This window comes from Nipponia nippon, unplaced genomic scaffold, assembly GCF_047370975.1.
Source record: "Nipponia nippon isolate SJK-2023a ecotype South Korea unplaced genomic scaffold, ASM4737097v1 scaffold_5, whole genome shotgun sequence".
NCBI lineage: Eukaryota > Metazoa > Chordata > Aves > Pelecaniformes > Threskiornithidae > Nipponia > Nipponia nippon.
The window spans coordinates 100,826,408-100,854,190 of NW_028262369.1; the positions used below are offsets into that span (position 1 = coordinate 100,826,408).

At 38.5% G+C, this 27,783-nt stretch overlaps 1 protein-coding gene across 4 annotated transcripts in view; it reads left to right on the forward strand.

The window, feature by feature from the left end:
* Positions 1–27,783, forward strand: part of TANC1 (tetratricopeptide repeat, ankyrin repeat and coiled-coil containing 1) — a 97,892-nt gene that overhangs the window by 61,783 nt on the left and 8,326 nt on the right. For all 4 annotated transcript variants that reach the window (XM_087732963.1, XM_087732965.1, XM_087732964.1 and 1 more), the window contains 15 exons: positions 1,841–2,098; positions 7,316–7,441; positions 9,596–9,877; positions 10,781–10,932; positions 12,224–12,455; positions 13,713–13,879; positions 15,832–16,439; positions 17,173–17,281; positions 17,496–17,618; positions 18,521–18,757; positions 19,399–19,584; positions 21,551–21,629; positions 25,284–25,417; positions 25,920–26,043; positions 26,165–26,340. In XM_087732963.1, the coding sequence (XP_087589089.1) occupies positions 1,841–2,098; positions 7,316–7,441; positions 9,596–9,877; positions 10,781–10,932; positions 12,224–12,455; positions 13,713–13,879; positions 15,832–16,439; positions 17,173–17,281; positions 17,496–17,618; positions 18,521–18,757; positions 19,399–19,584; positions 21,551–21,629; positions 25,284–25,417; positions 25,920–26,043; positions 26,165–26,340 (2,993 nt within the window). The remainder of the gene's footprint in view (positions 1–1,840; positions 2,099–7,315; positions 7,442–9,595; positions 9,878–10,780; positions 10,933–12,223; positions 12,456–13,712; positions 13,880–15,831; positions 16,440–17,172; positions 17,282–17,495; positions 17,619–18,520; positions 18,758–19,398; positions 19,585–21,550; positions 21,630–25,283; positions 25,418–25,919; positions 26,044–26,164; positions 26,341–27,783) is intronic.

Genomic DNA, 27,783 nt, shown 5'->3' on the forward strand with positions numbered 1-27,783 from the left:
AGTTGGTGTTTCTTCTGACTGAAGAAGCCTCAGAGTTCTGAGGAGCAGTCTGTGCGTTTGCATTTTGTTGGCGGTCTAATATGCCAGAGTGTTTTACGTAATGATTTGGTCAGTTGAATGTAGAATCACCACATATATATATTTGACGTTTAAAATTTTAGCCTGGGGAGGACCCACAGTTCACATAGATATTATTATTTGAACTGGCATTGATTTTTATTTTTTTATTTTTTAAATCCTGGTGCCCTTTCATCCTATTTTGTATTTTCCTCTGTTGTGTTCAAGTGTTCAAAATGTATTGAGTGTTGGCTTAACCTTTAATAAATATTTGTTGTTCAGTTATTTTGTGAGAGTTTAATGTAAGTATTGAAAACATTTTAAATGAAACAGAGTAATTTCACTATTAAACATACAAAAAACAGTATGTATTTGCAAAGTGTTCTTATGTGAGCACATTAGCCTAGTTTTATCGAACATCACTCAAGTAGGTCTTTAGGAGTATAAATTCTTCACACCTTCAGTTATTGTAGGTGGCCTTGATTAACTGCAATCTTGAGCAACTAAAGACGCACTCTAATAACCCTCGGCCACCAAACTGGAATATTTGGAGCACTGTACATAATACAGTTCGTGGTGTTGTTTCAGCTTTCATTGGGTGAATCGCTGCAGCAGTGGAAAACTACTGTTCTGTAATGCAACATCCAAAACCACCTGTGTGGTCTTTAGTTGTCTTTTAGCTGTGGATCTGTCTAGCTCTATGTTGCTTATTTTGTGGCATCTGAAATTTTCATAGCAAAAAAAGCACATCCTACTGTCAAAAAGTTTCACATAGTATTGAGAAATTATTTGTACCTGTTTTCTGGTTGGTTTATAATGACATCAGAAACAAACTAAAAAAAAAAAAAAAGCCTTTTTTTGGAGCCTGTGATTTACTTTATACTGCAGTACACTGAAATACTTTAAAAACCTAAATCAATATGTTCAATATAATCTGAAAGTTTGTTCATATACTCTACTGGGTCTGATCAAACATGCATCTAGCCTTGTGTGCTCTTTCTGGCAGGTACTTAAGAAAGGAGTAGTATAAAACTCAGTTGCTGGAACCTTTCTATCCAGGTTAGTTTGCCAGGTATGTGAGTGCAGGCTGATTGCCATCCTAACGTACCTAAGCTAACTATTTTAAGTGAGCTAGATCTCTGAACAGCATTGAATTTTCATCATTTATGCTTCACAACATACAGGATGCTTGGTCACAAGTAGGCTTGTGGAAAGCCTCCCAGCTTTGGAAGAACTGTGCAAGTTTTTTCAAAGAACTGAATTTTTAATTCTTTTTGTAAAATATTAGTCTTTAAAAATGTGAATTATCAAAAAGATGCATTTAATTTTTTTTTTTCTTGCTCTAGATGCTATTTTTACTTCTTAAGGAGCTTTTGTTGTCTCCATGTTTACAGAGTAGTTTGAAAATTTGCAAGATGTTACGGATTTTTAATTTTTAAAAGAAGTTGAGACATGTTTTGGTGAAGTAGTAGATTCTTCATATAAAGTCATAAATGTTTTGGTGGTTGGGTTTGTTCCCGCCCCCCCCCCCCAATTACATAAATCTAAAGATACGTCTGGATTCTTCAGAACATTTTCTTGCCTCCTTTCTCCAGTGTTTTTCCCAATCTGAGAAGCTGTTGTTCAGCTCTTTTAGATAAATAATATTCCTTAAATTTAACAAAATATCCAGTGAAGAAATACTTGAATATCTGCTGGGTATGAAAATCATAGCGCATATTAACAGGAGTGTGCCATTTTTCTCTGATGTGTACTTTAGTTGGGTTTTTTCTCTCTTTTTCAGCAACCATAACAAGTTCCTCAGAAAATGATGATCGTAGTGGTTCCAGTTTGGAATGGAGCAAGGATGGGAGTCTCAGAGCTGGAAAACATCAAGGGATTAGTCATGATCGAAGAACAGATAATTGTTCACCAGTTGCAGAAGAGGAAGGTGTTGGATCTGCTGAAAATTTGCCAAAAGTACCACCAACAGGAGAGGGTCCCGTTCCTTATGCTCAAAGTTCTGGCTCTTTAATAATGCCTCGTCCAAACTCCGTTGCAGGTAGAGTCCTGAGGTAGAAAAAAGGATGTTCTTAATGATAGGACATTTCTGTTGAATCTTTCCATTGAAGTTACGTTGTTAGTATGAAAGAATTTTATAGGACAAAAAAAAAAAAGCATAGGTTCTAAACTGGATAGATGAGCATTATCTAAGTTGTTTAAAATTGTCATACAGAGGGCTTTTATCGTGCATTTTAGTAGGTATTGGTTAGGTCAGGACTTTTGGAACACTTTAAAAGTCCATCAGTCGTTCTAGGACTGTATCTGGTGTCAGCTAATCCTTGAGGTTGTTGCTTTTGTGTGTGCTCGCACTTGCCAGATCTGTAAATCTGACTAACACTAAGACCTGTTGAACAAGCAATGTATATACTTTTCTAAAGAACTATGTGAAATTCTGCCTTCTAGTTGAACCATTCATTCAGAAAATGCCTGTTCAGTTGAGATAGATACATATGTGACCTCACCGTTACTAAGCGTTGTGAAATAGCCAAATCTCTGAAAAAGCACTTCTGACTTGAAATCTATTAGTAGAGACCATCAAATTCTAACAGTAATGGGCAATTCGCTTACATAAATATAACCCTGCAAGAAAAATGTCCTGATAGTGTTCAGAAGCATGGGCACCATATATAAGGCGGTAGGTTTAGCTAACTAAAAGTTCAAAGTTAAAAAACTTGGTAAATGCAGAGTGAAGAAAGCTTCAGTAATGAGGTTAGGGCTTGGGAGTTGGTGATTCCTAGAGGGAAAAGGGGAGGATAGTATACTTCATTCCAGCTAGAAAATATTGTCAGTAAAATGGAGTATTTTTAATGTAAAAGGTGAAACAAAAATTGATGCATGGAATTTTCATAGTATGATAAGATGTATAGGGGAAATATTGCTAGTAAACCAACTTTTGAAATTGTCAATGGCAAAATTTTGGCAAAGAACATGCTAGTAATTTTGATGAGAATCTTTTAAGTTCTGACAATACCACTTTAAATTTTGGAAGGTTATAGATTGTAATATGAGCACTAGTTCTGTGTTTTCATTGTGAAGGAACAAACATGTTGGTTCAACTGGGAAAAAAAAGAAACATTCTCCATTTAATTTTGAAAGGAAGTATACAATGTGTTCATTCCCACAAATGGTAATATATTGGAATTGCAACAGAAAAAGATGCTAATATGCAGCTCAGTAAATGTTATCAAGACCTTAAGACTTGTCAGTAATAGCCAAAATCCAATGCTTTAAAAACAAACAAAGAAACAAAACAGTCCTACGTTTAGAATGCTTCATGAAGTGTCTTCAAAGATACTGAAACACACACTGCACTCTTAATAAAGGTAATTTGCGGTTTTAAAATACAAGGGAAGTTATTAGCACATTGTTTCAAAATTCTGCGGTTGAAGGATTATTTTGCAGCAGCATGTTATGATACGAATACAATAATGCCCAGCTTCACAGGGGGAGAGCGAGTACCACGTAAAACTGCTGTCCCCACAGACCAAAGCTTTGCGGCCTTCTGCTGTGTTTGTTCATTAGAATCACCCTGTTGACAAAAGCGCGTGTCTTACAGTGAACAGCAGCAAACAATTGTAATGAATTTGCACGTGTCTAGCTATTTTACATAGTTAGAAAATTACAAATGTTAGAAAGAATTTTTGAGTCTGCTTTGAAAATAGCTTGATTTATCTGCAATTTGCCTATTGAATGAACTGAGTTATCGTTTTATAGTGCCAAAAAGTTAATGCTCTGTGCAAATCGTCCCATGGCAAAGGAAGTGTAGTATCCTGATGTTGGATGTTCTAGTATCTGATAGTGCAGAGATTTTGGCTACAGATTTTTGTGAAATCTAGTGTCCTTTTAAACTGTAAACGACTGTTTTCTGGCTTTTGAGTGCCAGTGCTAAATACTTCTCTTCAAAAACTGGATACTTGTGCTACACGTGCAAGAAATTAAATAATTAATCTGCAATATCCTTGCAGATAAGGGTGACTGAAGAAATTTTTCCAAGTAGAATGTGGGATCGGAAGTTGTCACGCCTCCAGTCCCTGCTAGAGAAGCAGGAGTGTTGTTTTAGGAATCATTTAATTGTGTCTTGCTGTTACTGCTTCCCCTTTTATTATGTCTCACTTCTTATTTTGGAGTTCTGAGATGGACCGTAACCATGCCATGCTCCTGCTTTTCCTTTTATCTTGCATTATTCTCTTCCTGAAGAAAACTTCCTAGTTCATGAACATGACAAAGATGATATTCCAACTCTGCATCATATGTCAAGCTCATGTTCTGCTCTGGTTATCATTTGGAGCATTTGTATTGCTTGCGTGTGATTCATGTTTTTTCCATGTACTTGATCTGCATGTCCATTTAAAACTCGTGCCTTTTGGAGATGGATGCTGGTTTTGCCGACCCAGCAGCAACCACCTTCTTTTCATGGGTATGATAGCACTACTGCATAAGTTTTGGGGAATTTCACTCTGAACTAAATGGCTTTGTTGCCCAAGAGGACTGCAGTAACTGCCCTTTCATTGTTATAGCTGTCTGAAATACAGATCCTCAGATTTTAACTTTGACTTCTCTTAGACTTATGAGTACCTGAGTTTTCCAAGTGTTAAAACAGCCTAGACTACTTTAGGTTGTAAGGGGCCCCTGGAGGTTTCTGGTCTGCCCTCTCACTGGAAACACATCCAATTAGAACAGTTTGCTCAGAGCCTTGTTCAGCTGAGTGTCGAGTAACTCCAAGGATGAATGTTCCCCCACATCTTTGGGCAACTTGTTTGGGTATCCTCAGTGATTATTTTTTTTTTTCCTTTATATCTAGTGTGTATTTCCCATGTTCTAACCTGTGTTCATTGCCTCTCATCCTGTTACTGTGCCCCTCCAAGAAGAGTCCGATTGTGGCCTCCTGTTAGGTAAAGAATGACAATAAGCTGCTGCCTTAGCCATCTCTGTTCAAAGCTGAACAAACTCCGTTCAAACCCGAGACCTCCCTCCCAGTTTGACACAAAGGAATTCTGCCCAGCCTCTCATATTTTTAAAGTGGCATCCACAGGACCATTGACTTATTTTGGCTCTGGCTCTTTTTCTAGTCTTTAAATCTTTCATTTCATTGCTTTAGTATTCATCCATTGCATTCAGGATTTCTTTTGTTGCTGTAAATTTGGACTGGACTTCAATTTTCAGGCTGAACTTCTGCTACCTTAGTACCGAATACCTTGACTCTGAACATCCATCCCACTGCAAACCTCATTCATATCTAAGAATCTTGGACCTGTAGTTTTGACTTTCCTGCTTTACCTAGGAAGATATTCCATTCCCAATGATATTCCATTAATTCTCAGTAAGTCTGTATCTTTCATGTACTGGGGAGCCCAGAACTGGACAGTGCTCCAGATGGGTCTCACCAGTGCTGAGTAGAGCAGGAGGATTGCCTCCTTGTACCTGCTGGCAGCCCAGGATGCTGTTGGCTGCCTTTGCTGCAAGGGCGCATTGCAGTCTTATGGTCAGCTTGTTTACCACCGGGACCCCAAGGTCCTTCTCTGCACAGCTGCTTTCCAGCCTGTCAGCCCCCATTGTGTACTGATGCCTCGGGTTATTCCTTCTCAGCTGGAGGACTTTGCATTTCCCCTGGTTGAAGTTCATGAGATTCCCTTCAGCCCAGTTCTCCAGCCTGTCAGGGTCCATCAGAATGCCAACACAATTGTCTTGACATATCAGCCATTCCTCCCAGTTTTGTGTCATCTGCAAACTCGGTGAGGTTACACTCTGTCCCATCGTGTTGGTTATTAATGAAGATGTTAAACAGTATTGGACCCGGTGTTGACTGCTGGAGTACACCACTAGTGAGTTGCCTCCAGCTGGACTCTGTGCCACTGATCATAACCCTCTGGGCCCAGTTCAGCCACTTCTGGGTCCACCTCACTGTGCGCTGATGTAACCTGTACTTCATCAGCTTGTCCATGACAATGTTATGGGAGACAGTGTCAGAAGCCTTAGTAAAGTCAAGGTAGACAACATGCGCAGCTCTACCCTCATCCACCAAGCCATCATCATCTTATGGTATCGCAGAATCACAGAATGGTTTGGGTTGGAAGGGGCCTTTAAAGATCACCTAGTTCCAACCCCCCTGCTGTGGACAGGGGCATCTTTCACTAGATCGGGTTGCTCAAAGCCCCATCCAGCCTGTGTTCAGTTAAGAGCTCCTTGGTTATCCATGCAGGCCTCATGCCATATTTGCTTTATTTCCTACTTGTCAGGATTGCCCCTTCTTGAGCTTGCAGGAGGTTATCCTTGAGTGTCAACCAGCTCTTTTGGATCCTTCTTCTCTCCAGGACTATATGCCACGAGATTCTTCTAAGCAGAACTCTGAAGAGGTTGAAGTCTCTGCTCCTGAAATCTGGTGTTATGCTCCTGTTTTTTGCTTTGCTCTCTCGTATCAGGATCCTGAACTCCACCATCTCATGGTCAGCGCAGCCGAGACTGCCCTCAGCTTGCGCATCGGTGACAAGTTCTTCCTTGTTTGCATCAGGTCCAGCAGAGCATCTTTCCTTTCTGCCTTCTCAGTCACCCATGTCGGGAAGTTGTTGTCAATGCACTCCAGAAATCTGAATTGCTTATGCCCTGCTGTGTTGTCTCTCCAACAAATGGAAGACTTTTGGATTTGGTATCAGTTTGAAAACTGCTTTTTTTCATTTGAATATTCATTTCATTTATTTCTGGTGAAAAAGTATATATTCCTGATACGACTTGGCAAATATGTTCTCTGGATTTTCAGTTCTTCTTTTGTATAGCTATCATTTTGGTTTAAATAGTGAAGAAAATAAAAAATGTTATCTAGAATTCTGTAGCATTCAATACAAAAAGAATATAAACATTTTGTCACAGATAGTGTACTAGCAGCTAGTATCTGAACTTGTTCCTAACGCTTCTGACCTCACTGATACGGTTGTTCTCATAGTGAAAAAGGAAGCTATACTAACATGAGAACTGTTTGCCATATGAGGAAGTTCAGGCAGACGTGAGGGCCACCTGAAAGGGGAAAAATCCAGCTACATCTTTAGTGAACTTGATTGAAAAGCATTTTGTAAATATTATAACATGGATGACTTCAACCACTGCCATTGTCTGGAAAAACTTATCTCGAAGTACTACGTTGAGGAAAGAACTATAATAAATAATTACCTTCTTTGTAACTTATGCTGAGAGAAAAATAACCTTCAATCCTTTAATACTCTAGCAACAAGTTCAACCAAACTGGAAGATCTGAGTTATTTGGATGGACAAAGAAGTACTCCTTTACGCACTTCAATTCGCTTACCTTGGCACAACACTGCTGGCGGAAGAGTGCAGCAGGAAAGTAAAGGTATGCATCTTTACATCTGCATCTGTCTTGGCACAGTCATACAGTTCTTCGGCAGCTTTGTAACCTGGATGTTCTGTGGTCTTTGTAAACACCCCCATCCCACGAAGTGTTATTTTATAGTGCTCCTGACAGATCACTCAACATGTCTGAAAATAAGATGCTTGCTTACGCTTTTCCTGCATAATGGTGTGGTTTAGAAATTGAATGTATGGTTTTTAATAAGAAATCAGTATATTGTTTATCTGAGTGTGCGTGTGCAGTGCAGATCATGTGAATCTCCAGATTGAAGTTGTGTAATACAAGTGTTCAGGAACTGTACTGAATATTTTCTTGACTGCCAGATTTTATCATGTGACATTCAGATAAGAGTGTACTGCAACTTAAGAAATACTATGCTGAATTTAAAATCTTCAAGAGGCTGTCACTAGAATTCTGTTTTAGGAAGAAAACCGATGTGATACCATTAGACTTATTTGTGACTAATATGTACTTTGATATCTCTGGTCTTTGAGTCTGAAAGCAGCACGTTTATGTTAAATGCAAGTGAGGTATGCAATTTTTTGTTTCTTCCTTTTAACTAACTTAGCCATCTGCAAGCTCTGTTAATTTACCAATGTCGCAAATGGGTGATTTAGACTGCTTAAAGAACCACTGTCAAAGGTATCGCCAAAAGCGCTTTTATTGAAATATGATGTTGTAAAAGTGCGACTTAACAAAGTTTGATGGCAAGGCTTACTCTATCACTTATGCACAAAGGATATAACGACTCAAAACTACCAAGACGAAATCTCAGCACACTATAACACAAGGTTACGCGCAATATCGGTCACTTGCAAAAGATCTGCAGTGTGTGAGAGGTCTCTCTGCCTCAAGGAGCAAGCTTGAGGGCGTCCCAGCTCAAGGGGCGGTCACCGCTGTGCAGCCAGTTGCTTAGCAGGTAGAGCTCAAAGAAGGCTCACTTAGGCTTGCCATATTCATGGAATAAAGTGGTTGGCTTGTAGTCAAATTCCATGCAATGGAAAAGGTGTGCATGAGACTCCTTGTACCCACAACTTTCTTTGTTCCTTGATGAATGAGTCTTCGAAAAGCCACTTGCTGTTCACATGTTCATCTCATGGTCGGTGTTCCAAGCTCATATGCATCGATGCTCACTGTGTCACTCTGCTCCTTTGTGGGTTTCCAGAGAATGGACTGGAACTAGAGAAGTTCTTGGCCTGGTTACAGCTTAGGCCTTTACCTCCTTTGGAGCCTGAACCAAGCTGCCGCTAGTTTGGTTAAGGAGTCGAGTGCATTCATCACACCCAATAACAATTAAAAGCAGAAGAATTTAAGCAAATTCCTGGTAAAACTCATCTTGAGATCGTATATAGATGCTATGCTGTCCTCTTTCATTTATGTTTTTTCATAGCTGTATATTAATGCTGAAGCGGCATTTGTGTAACATTAGATTTGGTTAATGAATCCTCAGAGCATTATATTAGTGAACATTATTATTTCTGTAAATTTTAATGTATTTTATGCAAACTACCCCAAATTCTTCTCTCTCTAAGTCTTGTCAGGTGTTTGCCAAATGCATAGATTAAAGTAATCAAAGATGACTACACTTTCAGCTGTGCTGTGTAATTTCTGTTCTTGTGACTTCAAAAGTACAGAAAAACAGGGTAGTATTTTTTTTTACATTACTTTAAAAATACGGGTTTTTTAAAAACAGAAAAATGTATTTATTCTCCATACCTTTTTCTGTTTCTCTGTAAATGTCTTTACAGATCTGAAGACCTGACACTGAGATGCTCAGCAGTGTAGTTCACTCTAAACTTGAAAAATGTTAGGCACTTCCCCATTTGTAGAATAATTAATGCATTTTTAAGAAAACTTTTGGATTTTGCAACTTATTAACTCAAGTTAAATTGTAAAAAAAATCCTCAAATTATACTCGTAGCTTCTCTCCTCTAGAGCTTAATTCACGTACAAATTATGGAGGTGTCCTGAACTGAGGAAATCGGTCTTTATTGTTTTCATGATGAAAGCTCTAAGAAGTCTGATTATGAAGGCTATTAACCAGGTCACTGAATGAAATGATCTTCTGAAACAGTGTTGGTTTATTGCATGTCAAGTTTCTTCTAATAAGCTTTTCTCCCTGGCACCTCTTCTCAGCTCGTTTCATCCCCTATAAGCCTCAAGACATTTTACTGAAGCCACTGTTGTTTGAAGTGCCAAGCATAACAACAGACTCGGTGTTTGTTGGAAGAGAATGGCTGTTTCAAGCAATTGAAGAAAAACTGAAGAATACTGATCCAGCAGAGAACAGGGGAGCAGTCATTACTGGAAACGTGGGATTTGGGAAGACTGCAGTTATTTCACGGCTGGTGGCACTTAGCTGCCATGGAAGTCGCATGAGGCAAATAGCTTCAAATAGCCCTAATTCATCCCTCAAAAGTACGTTCCTTTTCTGAGTGATTGTTTGGGTTGTTGTACTGATAAGAGTTGAATGTTGTTTGCTTTTTTGGCTTAAGGTACTCGGGCCTCGTCAGCTCCTCAGGAAATACTTGTTTCCTCCAGTGAGGAAACTGTTGAAGTTGTATGTTTTGACAAATACCTTCCACATAATATAGTGTGGACTCAGCCCATCAAAAGAGATGGTAAAACGGAGACAATATGTAGAATCTCTTCCTTCTGTCAGGCGGTGTATACCCTAAATTCTGTTGGTAGTGCGACTGTGGTAGCTTGTTCTCCCATTAGTTTGGAAAGAGAGAAGTGACATGTTTCTTCCCCATTGTGTACCACACGCTTTTCAGTACCACGCGTTTTCCATAGAATTTCAGTAGAGGAAAGAATAAAGCTATGGAGAAATCTGTTCTGTCTTCTGCTGGGATCCATAGGATTCTGTCACCTGACCAATCCAGTGCCTACGTTAACTGGAAGGACGGTGTGACTGTTGTTACTGCTACTTGCCCTGCTGACACTTCAAATAATAATAATAATATTATTATCAATAATAATGATAAGTCATTTATATTTCCCAAGAGTTCAGTCATGTAATAACTATTAGTTTAAATGAGTGATCGCATATGTAATTGTCATAAGGAAACTCTTCATGTTAGCATCGTTTTGCTTTCAGTAATCCTATAGTTTGATCTAAAAGTCGGATGAATTGTTTTAAAATTGCAAAGTTGCAAATATGTGCCTGTATTTATCAGACTAGTTGCAGGCTTCTTTTAATGCTGTTGTTCAGTTTTAATTTTTACTCTAGCAGTAAAGATATTCTGTGATGTTTTCCTGTGAAGCAATCTGCTATCAGCAAATTTGGTCTCTTTTGTATTTGTTGTCTTTTAAAAATAGGTGGTGACTCCAGTCAGGAGATTCCCTTGAGTCAGTTGCCCCCGTCTGCTCCTCCAACAAGTGGTACCAATACAATGAAGACTCTGAATTGTCCTGGTACTCCTGAATACCAAAATCAAACAGGTGATTCTGTGAGGCGCCTTGCTTCAAAGGTGTGTTTTCACTTATTCATAGATTTTTCAGTATGTTAGAAAACCTCTAACCTGGGGGGAGACAGTCTGCTTCGCAAGCCGCCTGGGTATGCCAGTAGTCGTGGTAGGAGAACAGGCAGTAACCTCAGACACTTCTAGAAGAAGCGTACGTTTCATGACTGGTGAAACCAGCTGCCTACCTTTTCTGCCATGCAGGTTATTACTTGAATTCTGCTTGGTCTTAGGAAGAGTTATGTTAAAAATGTCACATCTGTTTTGTGTGTGTATGGGAGGTTGGGATCCTTTACTTGCAAAAGGGGCCGTGTGTTCTCTGAAGGTAGATGCTCAGTGTACCTTCCAAAAGCAAAATTCTGGAGAAAAAGAAAAAAAAAAAAGATAAAATGTTTGGTCTGCGTATAATCCATCAATATTCTGTGGTAGAGGTTGAGTGTGACAGTAGCCTGTTTTCCAAACTCTGAGAGTCTGAAGTAAGCAATTAAAAGTTATTTTTGCATTAGATTATGATGATAAGTGTTTTATTTTTTGCCTAAGTCGTAAAAATAATTAATTTCTGAATTGCATACTTTATGCAAATAGTTGTGAGGAAAACATGGGGTTATGGTTGCAGTCTTTAAGGTCATGTGTGTTATTTGAAAACAAGGTTATGAAAGCTGCTGAAGTGCAGACTTTTTATTTAGTGTGAACACCGTGTTTTCCTCATGGTTTGATTTTTTTCCCAAAGAAATACGGCCTATGTTATGTTGTATTTTTAAGTAATACACACCTTTGCAATAATCTGAATAAAGCCAGTTGTCCCCTTTCTCTGTTTGCTATATGAAGGTGTCTTCTTTAATAGCTGTCTGTCACTTACTTTTGCCTGATGATGATCAAATTAGTCCTTGGGTCCTTACAGTGTGTGACACAATGTTGTTAAATTATAGCTAATAAGTTGCTTAGTCGGGGCCTCAAGTTATTTTTCTTGTGCTACTTAGTTACTTAGCTGTTTACCCACTGTGTCTAAATGGCATGAACTCAAATTACTATGTTTTCCTGCCAGAATCTGACATTTTTCTTTCTTTTCCTCTTTGCGTGACCTACAAGGTCAAAATCTATGTCATTTCTGCCTTTCTGTGTCTCTGACATAGGCCATCTGAGACCAGTTGCGGAGCTGGGAAATTACTCTAACACTGAAAACTGTTTTGTAGTTGAAAGAGAAATTCAGTAACACTTTATCATAATTGGACTAACTGGAATCCAACGTAAATATTGAAGGGCTAACACTTTTGTTTGGTTGGTTTTTTAAATTCTCCAGGTTGTTGCTTATCACTACTGCCAAGCTGACAACACCTACACGTGTCTTGTCCCAGAATTCGTGCACAGTATTGCGGCTTTACTTTGCCGTTCAAATCAATTAACAGCATACAGAGATCTTCTAATAAAAGAGCCTCACTTACAAAGCATGCTTAGCCTGAGATCTTGCGTCCAAGATCCAGCAGCAGCTTTTAAAAGGGGAGTGCTGGAACCACTTTCAAACCTCAGGAAAGGTAGGTTCAGCAGGAAGTGACTTGGAAACTGAATCTGAACTGCATACAAAGTGGGGAAAAAAAGGTCTAAGAATATGTATTTTAATGCTCTAAGAAAAATAAATAAATTAGAACATTCCTGGAGAAAGGAATTCCTTAATTGTGGTAGTTGTTTGTAGCAATAATAGGTAGGTTTTGAACAGTTGTTTCCTATTTTAAAATAAAATCCTATGAAACTTACTAAAGATCATGGAGACTTTACATTTCTTTTTTTGCCAGAAAACTGAAGGATAACTTTGTAGCTTGAAGTTAAGGCTGGCACATTTGCATTAAAGCATTTTGTTTTCAGATGCCTTTGAGTTTTGTCGCACTTTTTTGTTTTGTAATTTTCTGTGCCTGAACACCTACAAAGTGGATGTGGGTTTTTTGCTTGCTTTTAAAATGGATATGGCAATTTTCCAAGAAAGCGTGTAACAACATGATTGTCATACTTAAAAAAAAAAAAAAAAACAGCAAACTCCTCCTTGAAAACAGCTAGCTTCGCAGTTTATGCCAGCTTGAGCAGGTACTTGATGCATGGCAAGACGGAGGAGATTTGCCTATGTGTGAACAGAGCATGTGTCATTCTTACGAAAACTGGTTTGCAGTTCTTGAATTTTGTTGACTGTAAACAAATATCTGTGAAATCCATTGGCAAATCTTATGTTTACCTCTGGGATTTTCATCCTTAACACGTGCTCAAAATTAATGTTGCTAGTTTCTCAAGCTGTTGCAAAATAACCTCTTCTCCTCAGAACTGAAAGTGTAAACCAGCGCCTTTATGATTTTTGCAAATTGTAAACTTTTTTTTGCTTGGTAAGTCCAATAAAGGATAAGTTTTAAGTAAACAGATAATAATTAGAAGCAGTGTTAACTAATAGCTTAAACAGCCTACACGTGCCTTCTTTTCGTATCCATGCATCTCTTATCTCTTACGTGTTAACAACCTTGTTTAATCTTTTAACTCTTTTTAAATCAGTTGTGAAGTAGATCCATAATCATAGTGCAGTAAAAACCACTATTGTGATTGCTTCCACTTTTTAGCATTTTATGGCAATGTTGTTTTATGTCTCCTAATGTTATTTTTAATCTCCTAAATAATGCTTAAATGCCGTAAGATGTATTGCTGTGCATAAAGATACGTTTTTATTTCTTGATGTTCAAAATTTGGGGATAAAAATATGTCACTTAATAGGAGAATTTGTATTCATCGTTTCCTTTTTTATCTTCATATTTAAGAGCGGAAAATTCCTGAGGAAGACTACATAATTTTGATAGATGGTTTAAATGATGCTGAATTTCATAAACCTGATTATGGTGACACACTTTCCTCATTTATCACAAGCATAATCTGTAAGTTTCCTCCCTGGCTGAAGCTTGTTGTGACTGTAAGAACTAACTTCCAGGTAAAAACACCTTTTAACTTTTTTCTTACCCTCAAAGACTAAGTGATCTATATCAGTGCAGCTGCATTATTATGAAAAATACTCATTTTAGAGGAATCCAAAGTAAAGTCTCTTGGGTTTTTTTCCTTCCTTCCTTTGTTGTTGCATGGTTCTTTACAGCGCACAAGTATGATTTTTGAGGCTTTTTTTGTTTTGAATCACTTTCTTGAGTATGCTAGAAGAGTTGATAATACAAGAAGTGGTGAAATCAGAATATGTTTCCTTGGCCTTCAAGAGTGATGGGCAAATGAATGATTGAAAACTTAAAAAAAAATGAAAGTAATTAGAACCCCATTAGTGATTTTTCCCTTCAACATTTACTTGTTGGAATGTATTTCTGCTAGTATTAAGCTCTGGATTTTCACTTTTTAGGAAGGGATAAGCCACAATTCCACTGTCTATGTTGATGAGATTGATTTCTGGCCTTATCACCATTGATCTCTCTGCATCTCTTCATCTGTTTGCTGCCCCTGAAAAAACGCAGCCTCAAAACTTGTGGTTAAAGCGTTTTGTCAGAATTAAGCAGCTAAGAGATACTTGCAGGAATCCTGAGTGCTTGAGTGAGGCCATACAGAATTCCCGTTTTTCTGCGCTGGACAGCAATTTTCTGAACAAAGTTCTGGTTTTGTTTCCAGCGCTAGTCAGGCTGGTTTAAGATGGTCACCTTCAGTTCACTTCAGTTTAAAAAGGAAGGTGTGTGTGTTTCGGTCTTTCGCCGTATCTCTGAGGTAGCACCTTTATGCATTTTGACAGTGCTTGAGATACAGCTCTACCAGTCCTGGCCTGCCGCTTGGCTAGGCACCCCGCGTTCTCAGAGAAGAAGACTTGAAGGAGGACTGAAGTCCAGCTCTGTAGTAGCTGTTCCCTAATGCAGTTGAGAGTGTGTCTGGGCAGTCGTAGGCAGATGCTCCAGAGTTGCTCTGTGCACCAGCCTGGCAAGGTGCAAGGCAGTGCCGACGTGAAGTCTGTTTTGACAACGTTAAGGTGCAGCTGTGCTTCGGTACGGCCTTCTGAGGGTTTATTTCATATTTGCCTTCTTGCCACTAGGACTTCAAGCATTTAGCTGGCTGAAGAGTTTACTTCTCAACTAAATCTTTATTTTTAACAAGGGATTTCTGTATTAGGGACGATTTCCTGGCTGGAGAAGTGTGTGTCTGATCAAAACATCTCACTAGCCTGAAAGTTCAGCTTTTTGAAATTCGTGTAACTACTTCAAAGCGGAATAAAGCGTTCCTTTTTGTGTTATGAAAGTGCTGAGAAGTTTTTGTTAGACCCTTCGGATATATGCTTCTGTGTAAGAAGTTTTAGGTCTTTTGGATCTTTATTTACGTAAACATAAATGTGTTCTGTGCATAAAAATGTGTTCAGGTAAACCTGTTGGAAGTGTCTGTGCCACACTTGGTACTTGCCTTAAACTAAATGGGGCTGTGTGTGTGTGGATGGTACCTTCCTGGTACATTGGTACTGGAAGACGTAACGATGAGGAGATTCTTTTCTCTCTTGTCATTTGTGATATTTCTTCATAAATCATTCCTCCCTAACAGACCATTCCTTCTACCACCTCCCTTCCCCTGGCCTGTCTTAGGGTCCAGTGCTGGTAACTGTTTTCCCTTAATTTTGAAGTGATCATTTCTATAGCTCATCCCCTTCACTTGCCTTGCTGAGCTTGGTCAGTAAAATATTTGAGACCTTCCTATGAAAAATGATGAAATGTAGAAATACTGTTCTACCTGTTAGCAGGGGACAATATTTGCAAAGCCATCGCAGAGATACTGAGTTTCTTTTTAATCTGTCTGGTGCTCATTACAGAAGAGAGATATAGCAAAGATGCATTGTTAAGTTTTCAGTGCTGGAATACTGTAACGCCTGTGTGGTTTTTCTTTTTTTCTTTTTTTCCCCTTTCCCCATCATAGGAAGTAGTAAGTTCACTGCCTTTTATCGCAATATCCCTGGACAATTTTCCAGACAACAAAGAAATTCATGATGACTTGAATGCTTATATTCAGTACAGAATTAATAACAGCCAGGAAATTATAAACAACATATCTTTAAATGGAAAAGCTGATGCAGTTATTATTGGGAAAGTGAGTAACCACCTGATCATGAGAAGCCTGGGATCTTATCTCTATTTGAAACTCACTCTGGATCTTTTCCAAAAAGGTCACTTAGTAATCAAAAGTGCAAGCTACAAGGTTGTTCCAGTGTCGCTATCAGAACTGTATTTACTTCAGTGCAATATGAAGTTCATGACAAACTCTGCTTTTGAGCGAGCCCTGCCAATATTAAATGTGGCACTGGCATCCCTACATCCCATGACAGATGACCAGATTTTCCAAGCTATTAATGCAGGCCAAATAAATGGTGAACAGCAATGGGAAGACTTCAGCCAAAGGATGGAAGCCCTTTCGTGTTTTCTGATAAAAAGACGTGACAAAACACGTATGTTCTGCCATCCGTCCTTCAGGGAATGGCTTGTTTGGAGAGCAGACGGTGAAAATACTGACTTCTTATGTGAGCCAAGGTAAATGAAACATGCAGTAAATCATGTTCAAATAACTGCAATTATGTTTTATATAATTGATTGCAACAGTTGGTGAGAGGAGAGAGTAATATTAAAACACAAGCATGCCTAATTTTTTCCAAAATGAAAACTTTTATATATTTAGAGGTGGACTTGACCAGAAGTATCAGAGGTTACAATACATAATTGACTTTGTAAAATTTGCAAATTTGCTTTTGCCTTTGCTGCCTTCATGGGGAAATGACAGTATTACGTTGTTATTAACATAGCAAAACTGTTGAGAATTACATGCAGCAACACCATGTCTATTTAGAGTGCAGGAATAGAAAGAACAGATCATTTAGGCTCTTTTAAACATAAAAATATTAAGACATTTCAATCTATAATGATATCCTCATGGCATTGTTTCAGCTTGTTCATCTCACCTTCTTTGACTTGGAGAGCGTGAATTAGTTAAATTGGAGACAATAAGCTGTTATTGTACATGCGCGTTCTCGCAGTCTGCATCTTCCATTTTTTTCATATTCTTCATGGGTTTAGGTTTTCTGTTTTTACAAAAGAATAAATAATGCTGACATTATTTTGTTATGGAAAGAATTTTGTTGAGATGTAATGGTATGTTTCAGCAGCCTGACAAAGAAAGTTGCGCTATTATGACAGGCACACAGATGTGTTAGGATATTTACTGAAAGTATAGTTAGAAAAGCAGTTGTCTCTTAATTCTTTTTGCTAGGAATGGACACGCTCTACTGGCTTTCATGTTTTCTCGACAAGAGGGAAAGTTAAACCGCCAGCAAACTATGGAACTTGGTCATCATATACTTAAAGCTCACATTTTTAAGGTAACACAGCTTTAATAGGTTTATGATCTATTCACATGGATGCGTCTTAGAGATTCTCCTCTGAGTTGCTTTAATAATTTTTTTAGAAGCTTATGCAAAATACTTGGTAGTGCTAACAAACAAAATTGTTACTTCTCTTTATACTGATGAAGTGTAGATATAAATAGTATTTCTAATCCTATAGAGAGATTTCCTGATATATCATTTCTGTTAGGGTCTCAGTAAAAGGACTGGAATTTCTTCCAGTCATCTTCAAGCCTTGTGGATTGGTTATAGTACGGATGGACTGTCTGCAGCCCTTGCCTCTCTGAGAAACATCTACACACCCAATGTGAAGGTAAGAAAATAAGCATTCATGTACAATCAGTGCTTCATCTGCCACTGTTGCTGTAACTCTGTTGATGAATGTTGCAACTAATGTGAAGAAGAAAAGCCACCACTATGCATCCGTAACTGAACTCCTTTATAACTAGTCTCCATGTACTTTTTTAAGCTGTTGTTAAAGTCCAGTTCAGTTTTCCTTGATAGTTTTGATGGCAAGATGGGTTTCACCCTGATCCGGATGTAACCACGCTCTGTAGCTCGGATGTGTGTGGATGCATTTTCAGGGGTCAGACCTACCACCCGATTTGCTGGGCAGAGTTCCGCTGTGTTTTCTTGTATGGGGAGGTAGCGAGAGAGTTGTAAAAGGGGAAATACTGTGAGAGTGAAAGGATGTAAAATGCCAGAACTTTGCACTATTATTTGAATCCCTGGATTATGGACAGGGAAATCCAAGTTGATCAGTAGCAATTTTAGCCAACTCCTAAGCCTTTTGATTGGAAATTTGGGTGCGTGTGCACACACTCATGCATGCTCTTACAATTTCTTTACGATTGCTTTTTATGCAATCTGGTTCTGTATAAATGGAGTCAGTTACATAAATCTGCAGAGTAGTAGCAAGTCACACCTTCAAAAATCCTACTGTTACAATAAATTAAATTGTGGTGAGAGAGTCGTGAGTTTCAGGGGAGAGGCGAGTCTTGTATTAGGAGTCCATAGTTCAGCAATGCAATAATTTCTTTGCTAACGGATGATGTTAAACTTTCCTATTGCTATATTCATTTTAAAGTTGATGTCTGCCGATAAAATCTGCATCAAAATTAGGGAGTTAACATATGAGTACCTGAATCAAGATGTTAAAGTCTCTTAATAAATTCAGACAAATCTGGGGAAAAAATGGTTTTGTTTAAATTTTAGGTGAGTCGGTTGCTGATCTTGGCAGGAGCAAATGTGAATTATAGGACTGAAGTTCTAAATAATGCTCCAGTGCTGTGTGTTCAGTCGCACCTTGGACACGAAGAAGTGGTCACTCTTTTACTAGAATTTGGAGCTGCTGTTGATGGAACTTCGGAAAACGGGATGACAGCGCTTAGTTATGCAGCCGCTGCAGGTCACATGAACATAGTTTCTCTGCTGTGCAAAAAAGGTGCAAAGGTAAGGTGATGCACAAAGATTGCAGTGTTGGCAACCTATAAAATCATGCAAAGGCCTAAGACAACTGTTGTTGATTTACATAATTGTATAATTAACACAAGTCCCTGACTTGGGGACGAGGAGTCCAGATCATCTACACGGACTTCCATGAAGCATTTTCCATGTGCCACTGATGACAGCCCGTCTGTTCAGCCACTCTTGGGTCCACCTCACTGTGCGTTTAACGTAACCTGCCCTTCATCAGCTTGCCCATGACAATGTTATGGGAGACAGTGTCAGAAGCCCTACTAAAGTCGAGGTAGACAACATCCACAGCTCTCCCCGCATCCACCAGGCCAGTCACCTCATTCTAGAAAGCTGTCGGGTTGGTTAAGCGTGATTTCCCTTTTGCAAACCCATGCTGACTACTCCCGATCACCTTCTTGTCCTTCATGTGTTTGGAAATGGTGTCCAGGATTAGTTTCTCCATCACCTTCCCAGCAACTAAGGTGAGGCTGTTTGGCCTTTAATTCCCCCGATCTTCCTTCTTGCCTTTCTTGAAGATAGGAGTGACATTTGCTCTCTTGCAGTGCTCGGGAGCTTCTCCTCTCCGTGGCCTTTCACTAGACTTTTTAACTTTTAACATTTTTTTTCCACTGCAGGCTGACTGTGTAGACAAGAAAGGCCAGTGTGCTTTGGTCCATAGTGCATTGAGAGGGCATTGTGATATCCTTGAATACTTGCTCAATGTTGTTTGGATAACTCCTTCCCAAGAACAAAATGCACTAAGAAAAAGCCACGCGCTGCAACAAGCACTAACAGCAGCTTCCAGTATGGGACACTGTCAGGTAGGTTGATAGTTCAAATATGTCCAAATCTGTTTGAATTTATCAGAATTGTACAACAGTGCTTGCAGCTGTTTTTAAAAGAAGTTTGGAAAGCAGAACTATTGAAACTTCTGATATTTAAAGTAGTATGCATTCTTAGCAGCTGTTTTAAGTGCTGTAGTTAATTATCCAATAATATTGTTTGCTTCAGGATTTGTTTGTATGTAATTTTCTGTCTACTATTTCCTCGCTGTCTTGGAAGTTGTCCTAAATCTCTGGGGGTAATGATGATATTCTGTATCACTAGTATGGTTCTACTTCAGGTTGAATTTTTTTTTTTTTTTCATAGCATAACAAATTGTATATTGCACATACTTGCCCATGCTTAACTTTTTAACCTGATGCACATCAAGGCCAAGTTACAGACTTTGGCTTACTTCAGCTTAACGTCACTTCAGACAGAAGTTTGGGGTTGTGCATGTATATGGTAAAAGAAGTGTTTGTCAGCTTTACAGTATCATTCGGTAAAAGCAACACTAAAAGTAAACACATAAGAAATACTCAAAATGCTTTAGATATTTAGATAATAAAAGTGTGTTTTCTGTTCATTGAGAAAATAAATCTTAACCTTGATAGAAAAGTAATCAATAAGTAGAGATACGTGAATAAAGATAAGGCTAGGCTGATGGAATTTCCTGTGTATGTATTACAAGTGATGTGCCAAAAGTGGAGACTTAAAATATCTTCAATAAAACCATTTCAATATTTACTTTTTTAAATCTATTTTTTAATTGCTATAAGATCAATAATCTGATCTTTAAAGTTGTTTACATGATTCAAACGTAGAAATGTCTATGTGCAATTAATTTATTATATGATCTATAAGCCATGACTGTCTCACAATATGAATTTGAGGATTCTGAACTATGATTAAGTTGAATTAATGGATAATTCCTTTACTCTCATAAAAGTTCTTGTTTGCTATCCACTGATTAAATAAAAGCAGTCAACTCCTGAATATCAGCAAAATAGATCACATTAATCATAAATACTTACTCTTACCTGAAAATATCCATCTTCCTCTATTTTTAGGACAATAAGAAGCTTAATTGTTCTTAGCTAGAAAAAAGACCTGTGTGTTTCATTAATTTTAAATAAATTATATTCTAGCATTTCGAATTTTAAGATTTTCCATACATCACATGCAACACGTCTCATACAGCCTGAAAATACCCGTGTACTTTCTCCTTTCCTACCTTTGCTTTTTCCCATAGCATCCAAAGCTTTTGTTAGTGTGTTTCTACTCCCTTACCTGCTTGCTGCAGTCTCAGTGGCTGTTTAAAATAGCCAGTAGAAGAGGTTTTAATTTAATAATCTTTTACTAGCAGGTGGTTACAAAACATAGACTTCCTTAATAAAATAAAACCACAGCAAAACGTAATTTATAACTTGTCTCAAGTTTAAAAATTAGCATTTAACAACGTGCGCTTAAACCATTCCATGAAGAAATTTTGAAAAACAGCTAAGATCTAAACAGCGTAAAAGGAAAAACATAGGAATCCCTATTTTACAGTATGCATGCAAATATTCTCTTTTTTCCCCCTTCATTTCAGAGATTATGGAATTTTCTCACGGAACTGGGATGCTTTATTTTTGGCATTGTTTGTCTTGATTATTCTGGTATATGTGGGTCACACAGGAGCTCATTAAATCATAGTCACGTAAAACACCCTGAACCAATTAACAGAAAGGCACTGGACTTCTTTTTAAACTGCTTTCAGTAACATTCAGTTGTCTTCAAGTCATACTAAAAGTCATACTGAACGTGCTTTGGTGGATTATGAACAATATTATTTTTCTTTGATTCATATGCATTAAGAGAGAAGCACTCTCGCTGGTTTTCAGTCTTTTACCTGTTGCTCTATCTCGCAAGCGACAGCTGACGGTTTTTGTGACTCGCTACATCTCCGCTAACTGTCTCTGGCAGGTGGTTTGTTACATCCTGACAACTGAAAAGGAACATGGAATAGACGTCAATGACACTGATGCCCTGTGGGGAGAAACAGGTATTTCCTTCCTCTCACTTTCCCTAATTAGAGTTGCTCACTTAAGAAGTAAGAGGTTCTAATTTTGATTTTTTTAAATTTAATTTTCTGTGATAAAAGTGGGAAAATACCAGTTTTAATAGTAAAATGCCGTTTATAAGCATACATATAGAGTTTTTAACTTATTAAATCTACTCATCTCATGTATGGAAAAGTTATTTTATATTAAAATTACTGTAAGTTACTGACTTTCTAATTAAATTGAAAATTGTCTGTGGAAATATAGTGCTTCAAGCTTCAGTGTAGAATTTCGTAGGATGATCTGTTTGGGACCTTTTTTAAAAATCTCATTTGTTTGCAGGAAGTGCTAGGCAATTGCCTCGTGTTCTGATTAGGCAATGGATGAAAAGACATGCCTTTGTATGTATGAGAAATGCCAAATATTTTTTTAAAGACAGACTGTAAACTGTGCAGCCTGCAGCTGAAAGTTTTCCTGTTTTACCATATGAGTATCATCTCGATTTCATTTAAACAGCTGAGATGGCGCAAGCAGGTGGGAAAACAGTCTCTTCTAATGGTTGTCGGTAGCCTCTTCGCACACTGGAGAAGCAAATGGTCTTTATTCCTATGCGTATACAAACTCTCGTTGCAAATCCAGTTAATTCCAAAAACCATACATCTGTTTCTAAATTAATTTTCCTTTAATATTTTCTTGTTAACGTTTTGTATTGAAATTCTTACTTTAACATATTGGGACTGCTTACTCATTAAGTAAGCGCTTCCTTATGCAGTCCTGACTTCCTAGCTTGTGATGGAGGGTGAAGGTCCAAGTCCAGAGAACTACGGCCGGTTCCCTGTGGCACTTTTGTGTTCTCTGAGATACAGAGTAGTAAGTTTGAGACGAGAAAAACATGTAGCCAGTCAAGATAGCCACAGGATTAGCATTACATGAAATATTACTCTTCAGTTACTGAATGTAAAAAAAAAAAAAAAAAACAAACCACCACGTGGAAAGGATGCTAATTTATATGTTGCTGGAATCTTCATAGTTTTGCATGTGTGGGTGAACTTATATTTGCATTGTACTGCATGGTTCTTTGCTGTCTGCTTTGTAAATGGGATCATGGTATGGAACTGGATAGTGATAAAGCTTAGAAATATGAGGCCAACGGAGTGAGGAGCAGTGTGTTTTGTGAGTGCCTGTTTTAAAGAGTGAAAATCCATCTCACCTTGAAACAGCACAGAGCAACCTTAAAGATCGTTCCCTTTCATGTCGTAATATGTTCGGGAATAGCTTGTTTCTGTTCATATATTTGCACTGCTATTATCTACTTGAATGCTAAGTTGGTTCTGCTCATTGTGGAGGCTGTTTCACTAGCATTTTATATTGTGAATCTTTTAGAGGGAAAGACAGCTAGAGATCATCATTGCCATTGCCAATATTTTATCACATTAATGTAGCTGAAGGCCATGTCTGTATGAAGTACAGGTTCAAGGCAAGTTAAATAGCAAATTAAAGTGGAGCAGATAAAAAAGTCAAACACATGAAATGAGAGGATGTAGGGGTGGGAGACTTTTAAGCCTGTTTTCTAAATTTGCTTAGTTTACCCTTTTCAAAATCCACATTACTATGTCTTAGTTGGAAAAGACGATCTTGGGTTGAAGACATCTCCGAGGTGCTTTTCCAGTGTTGTGGGTTCTATACAGATTAGCTAGTTTGGAGCGTTACTTACTGTCTAGTAAAAGTGATAGAAAAATAGCATCATTGTGGCTGCTCTCAACTTTTGCAGAGTACCATTAGGCATATCAGAGGTGGTCCTATTGAGTAGAATAGTTGGAATTCCTGAGCAGGGTTTAGTCCTGATGCTGTTTAAGCTGACTGAGGGAATTGTTTAGTGTTCTTATACCTGGATAAGGTATCGGGAGGTATATTGGTGCTGTAATGTTAGTTACACCATGAGCTGAAATGCTCGTACTGACAGAAGAAAAAATGTGACGTTTTTGAACAAGATAGTTTGTTTGGCCTTTAATATTGATTACCTGTAACAGTCACTTTTCCCGTTGTGCAGATCTAAACAGTTGATGTAACTGTGATATAGTGACGTATCAGTAAGCGAAGAGTGAATGGGTTAGATATTGTCGTTAAACAAAAGTAATGAATTTACCGCTTCCTGCAGTGTTTGTAATGTCATTTACTTTCATCATCCATTGTAATTTTTAAAAATTCTACTTTATCATGTTTGAAAATGCTAAAAAACGAGTAACAAGACATTCACAATTTGACCCACTTCTTATTGGAAAATATACAATATTAGGATTTAGAAAATGGAGGGGTGAGGCCTTTGCTGATTCTTGCAGAAGTTAGCACATGAACTCATTTTCTAAACAGTGTTAACGTTACTGATGATGCTTCAACACGAACAACAAAAAAAAACATTTTCATTTCAAGCTCCATTTAAAACACACAAGAAGTTGATGCAAGCCAAATGGAAGAGGGGAAAAATCATGATGGGGAAAATATTTTATTTTCAAGCTTCAGTGAGTGTCACAAGGAGTTTAATAAGCTATAGGAGAAGGTGGCAAATTGCTTAAATGTATAGCCTTACAGCAACGCTTCAGCATTATGGTACTGAGTCACAAAATATTAGTGCCGGATGTATGGAAATTACCTGCTTTCTCATAAGGCATATATTGTGAACACAGATGTGCAGTAATTTGTGTCTTATGAACATCTAAAATAAAGATCATAGCAATGGTTATATTATTGTGCTATCTGGACACGTTTGCTACTATGTTGTGTTGGACCGCTCCGTCGCCAGTGTGCGCAGGTGTGCATGCCATTGCGATACTCTGGTGGTTTCAGCCAGGGCTGAAAAGGTGTCTTCTGATAGTGGTATCTCTCTGTTTAAAAGTTGCAAGGTTACTGCATTTTTATATAGAGGTCAAGAGCACTTGCTCCTGACAACATACACTCTTCAGTTCAAAAGAGATTTTTAAGGTGAATTAGGATGTTGATGTCTCTTCTGTACTGGAAAATGTACAGTACCCCCTTGAAGTCTAGAGCAAGGGTTAACACACAGGAATTAGGACTGTTGATTGATAACCTACTGTGTTTTTCAGCATGAAAAGCAGGGAAAACTATTTTAACTAGCGCAGAACGAAGCTAAATTGTCCAAGACACAGGCTTTCTGCAGAGATCTAAATATCTGTTTGGTACTACGTCACTGCTAGGGACTGAGTAAACGATGCGTCCTGACGCCTGAGGTACAGTCCCTTTGTTAACAATCTCAGCACTGTTGTCATCGTCGCCTTTGGCAAGGGCCTGATGGAAAGAGGTGAAGCTTTCTTGTCATGAAAAAAATGATTAATGAAAAAGGAACTAGAACTGCCTCAGGCTGATGGGTTTATCCAAAATTTTCATAAAGATTCCTTTTAACCTAAAGCTATGGACATGATACACTTGTTATCTTTGAGAATACTTTTTTTATTTACCAGAGAGTGTCTGTGGCTTATTGACTTAACCTGATTCTGACTAATTCATTTGAGTTATGAAAAATCTTATGGAGCAGCTGGGTTGAAGAAATCGGGGGTTCAGTAACACTCACATAATGTGCATGTGTCAAAAGATGTGGTAAAACAGCTAAGAGATGATGTTGATGAAAATGCCTTCTTTAGCCCTCACAGCTGCTGCAGGAAGAGGAAAACTGGAAGTCTGCGAATTGCTTCTTGAACACGGAGCAGCCGTGACGAGAGCTAACAGGAGGGGGATTGCTCCCCTGTTCTGTGCAGTACGGCAGGGGCACTGGCAGGTCTGACACATCTTCGCAAATTAAACGGATTCCTTTGGGAAGCGGTCCTTGATTCCTCCCTCTAGTCCTGTAATAAATTAGTGTAAATTTTCTAATACGCATTTGCATCAGCTTCAACGGGATATGTGCAGAAGCTCACTTTTTAAGTTATTTAAAGTGATACAAAGGATTTGAAAGTACATCGGCTGCATGACAACCTTAGTTATAGCATACCTGAAAAATAATACCTGGGAGTTAAAATATTTTATTTCCTAGACCAAGAACAGAGGCAATTTCAGATCCTCTATACTGCTTCTGTATTAGTGGAGAGGGAGCCTTCCTCAGGCTGGCCACTCCTGTCAGGAGAAGGCCCTGAATTGCAAACTGTTAAGACTTGAGTTGTGCAGGATTTCTCAATCATTGCTATAAAAAAGAGCTTAGTCCTCTTCTTTAAAAGTTCATGCTATTATGGCTAAAATTTAAATCTGCCAATTCGTTTTTAAATTGCTATTTTCTATTTCAGATTGCTAAACTTCTAGTGGAGCATGGGTCTGATGTGAATTTAAGTGACAAGCAAGGCCGAACTCCACTTATGGTGGCTTCTTGTGAAGGACATTTGAGCACTGTGGAATTTCTGCTTTCTGAAGGTAGAAAATAAATAGTGGCTCAAGGCTGCACAGCTGTGCAAGAGACTGCATCTGTGCAAGTTAGGTAATTTTGCTTATTAAACAAGACATCTTCATAACAAAGTTAATTTTCATTTTACAGGTGCAACTATTTCATCTCTGGACAAAGAAGGACTGACAGCTTTGAGCTGGGCATGTCTAAAAGGCCACAGGGAAGTGGTTCAGTATTTAGTTGAGAAAGGCGCAACGACTGATCAGACAGACAAAAATGGACGAACACCCCTAGACCTGGCAGCTTTCTATGGGGATGCTGATATTGTAAGTAGAACTAACAGTAGAAAAACTAAGCATGTATTGAATTTTCATAATAAAAAACAAAGCAAAGAGAACTGTTAGAAATCCTTACGCTTTTGATCTTGTGAAGATGGCGCTGAGCACATCTCAGTGTTACTATCTAGTTTATATACATGGAAATACAAGGCTTGAGGTGTAAATTCAGTTTTTCTCAGTTTGTTCCACAGGTCGTTTCAGAAATAGGGCAGCAACTGAAATTCCCTTTTCAGTCCTGTACCTTTCTCACATACTGCCTTCTTCCTCTATAATAAACGTTTCAGTGCAAGCATTTAAGGCATTTTAGGTGAAGTTTTTCTAAATCTGAAATGGACCGTTCCTGTAACTGAGATCAAAAGTATACAATAAGTTTAAAGTCTGTGGTTTAGAAGCCTCTGTATCTTTAAAATCACAGATTTTTTTAAGTGATTGTATATTTCTGTTCTCATGGTTCAAAACTCGGTAATTAAGCACAGTTCAGAAGCCTGACCAGATAGGAATGCGATTTCCACAAGCTGCGTGGAAGGGCATGCTTAAGTCTGCATACACTATAAACAGATCCAAGAGTTCACCAGGGACCTAGAGAGAATAGCATACGCAGCCTCTCAGACTGGCTAGCATCTTTATTTCTGGAGTTTGCATACACAGCGCCCTGTTTCAAAACAGCAGTTCTTGAACAAAAATGCTGCCATACAGTATAACTTGCTATAGCACTTTAAGTCCTATTCACTCTTAGTCAGAGTTAACTTGAAATTGTAAATAAGCCCTTAGATTCTGTACTGGCTTTAACAGGTTTCAGAAGTCACATCACGGAGCTATTCCGGCCACTGCAAGTGTTTCTACGTAACGCTGGGTACCTGAAGAGGGACTTCGTTCCTGCTTGGGCATGAGGGATATCCAGACTCCTGTACATTTGCTGCAGGCTGTTGCATTGGAGTAGCACAGGCTGCTGGTTCACCTGGTAGACTGGCCGCATCAGCAGCTCGTGTGGCTGAGCGGCCTGGTCTTTGTGCTAGGGCAACGGACCAGGGTGTGATAGGGCTGACTCAGAGATGACTCAGCAGGCCGGCAGCTTTGGGTCTTGGGGGCCTGTCAGTGGGAAGGATTGTTAATACTTCTTTCCATGCTAGATTACCGCCAGTTGCATTTGGGCAAGCAGTGGTTATGTGAAAGAACTATTGCTTACATCAAACCTGCCATCGCTCTCGTTTCCTTTATACTGCACTTTTAAATTAGTATTGCTGATGAGCAAGTACTAGAATTACTCCGTTGCTCTGGATGCTTGGTGAATGCTTGGTGGAAGCTGATGATATCTGGCATCCCTATTTTGCTTGCTTAAACTTTCTTATTCGCCCTTGCTGCATTTTACATTTGCTGCATTTATGTCCAACTGCAGCGTTAAACTGTCGTAATAAATGGTTAAGAAATGAA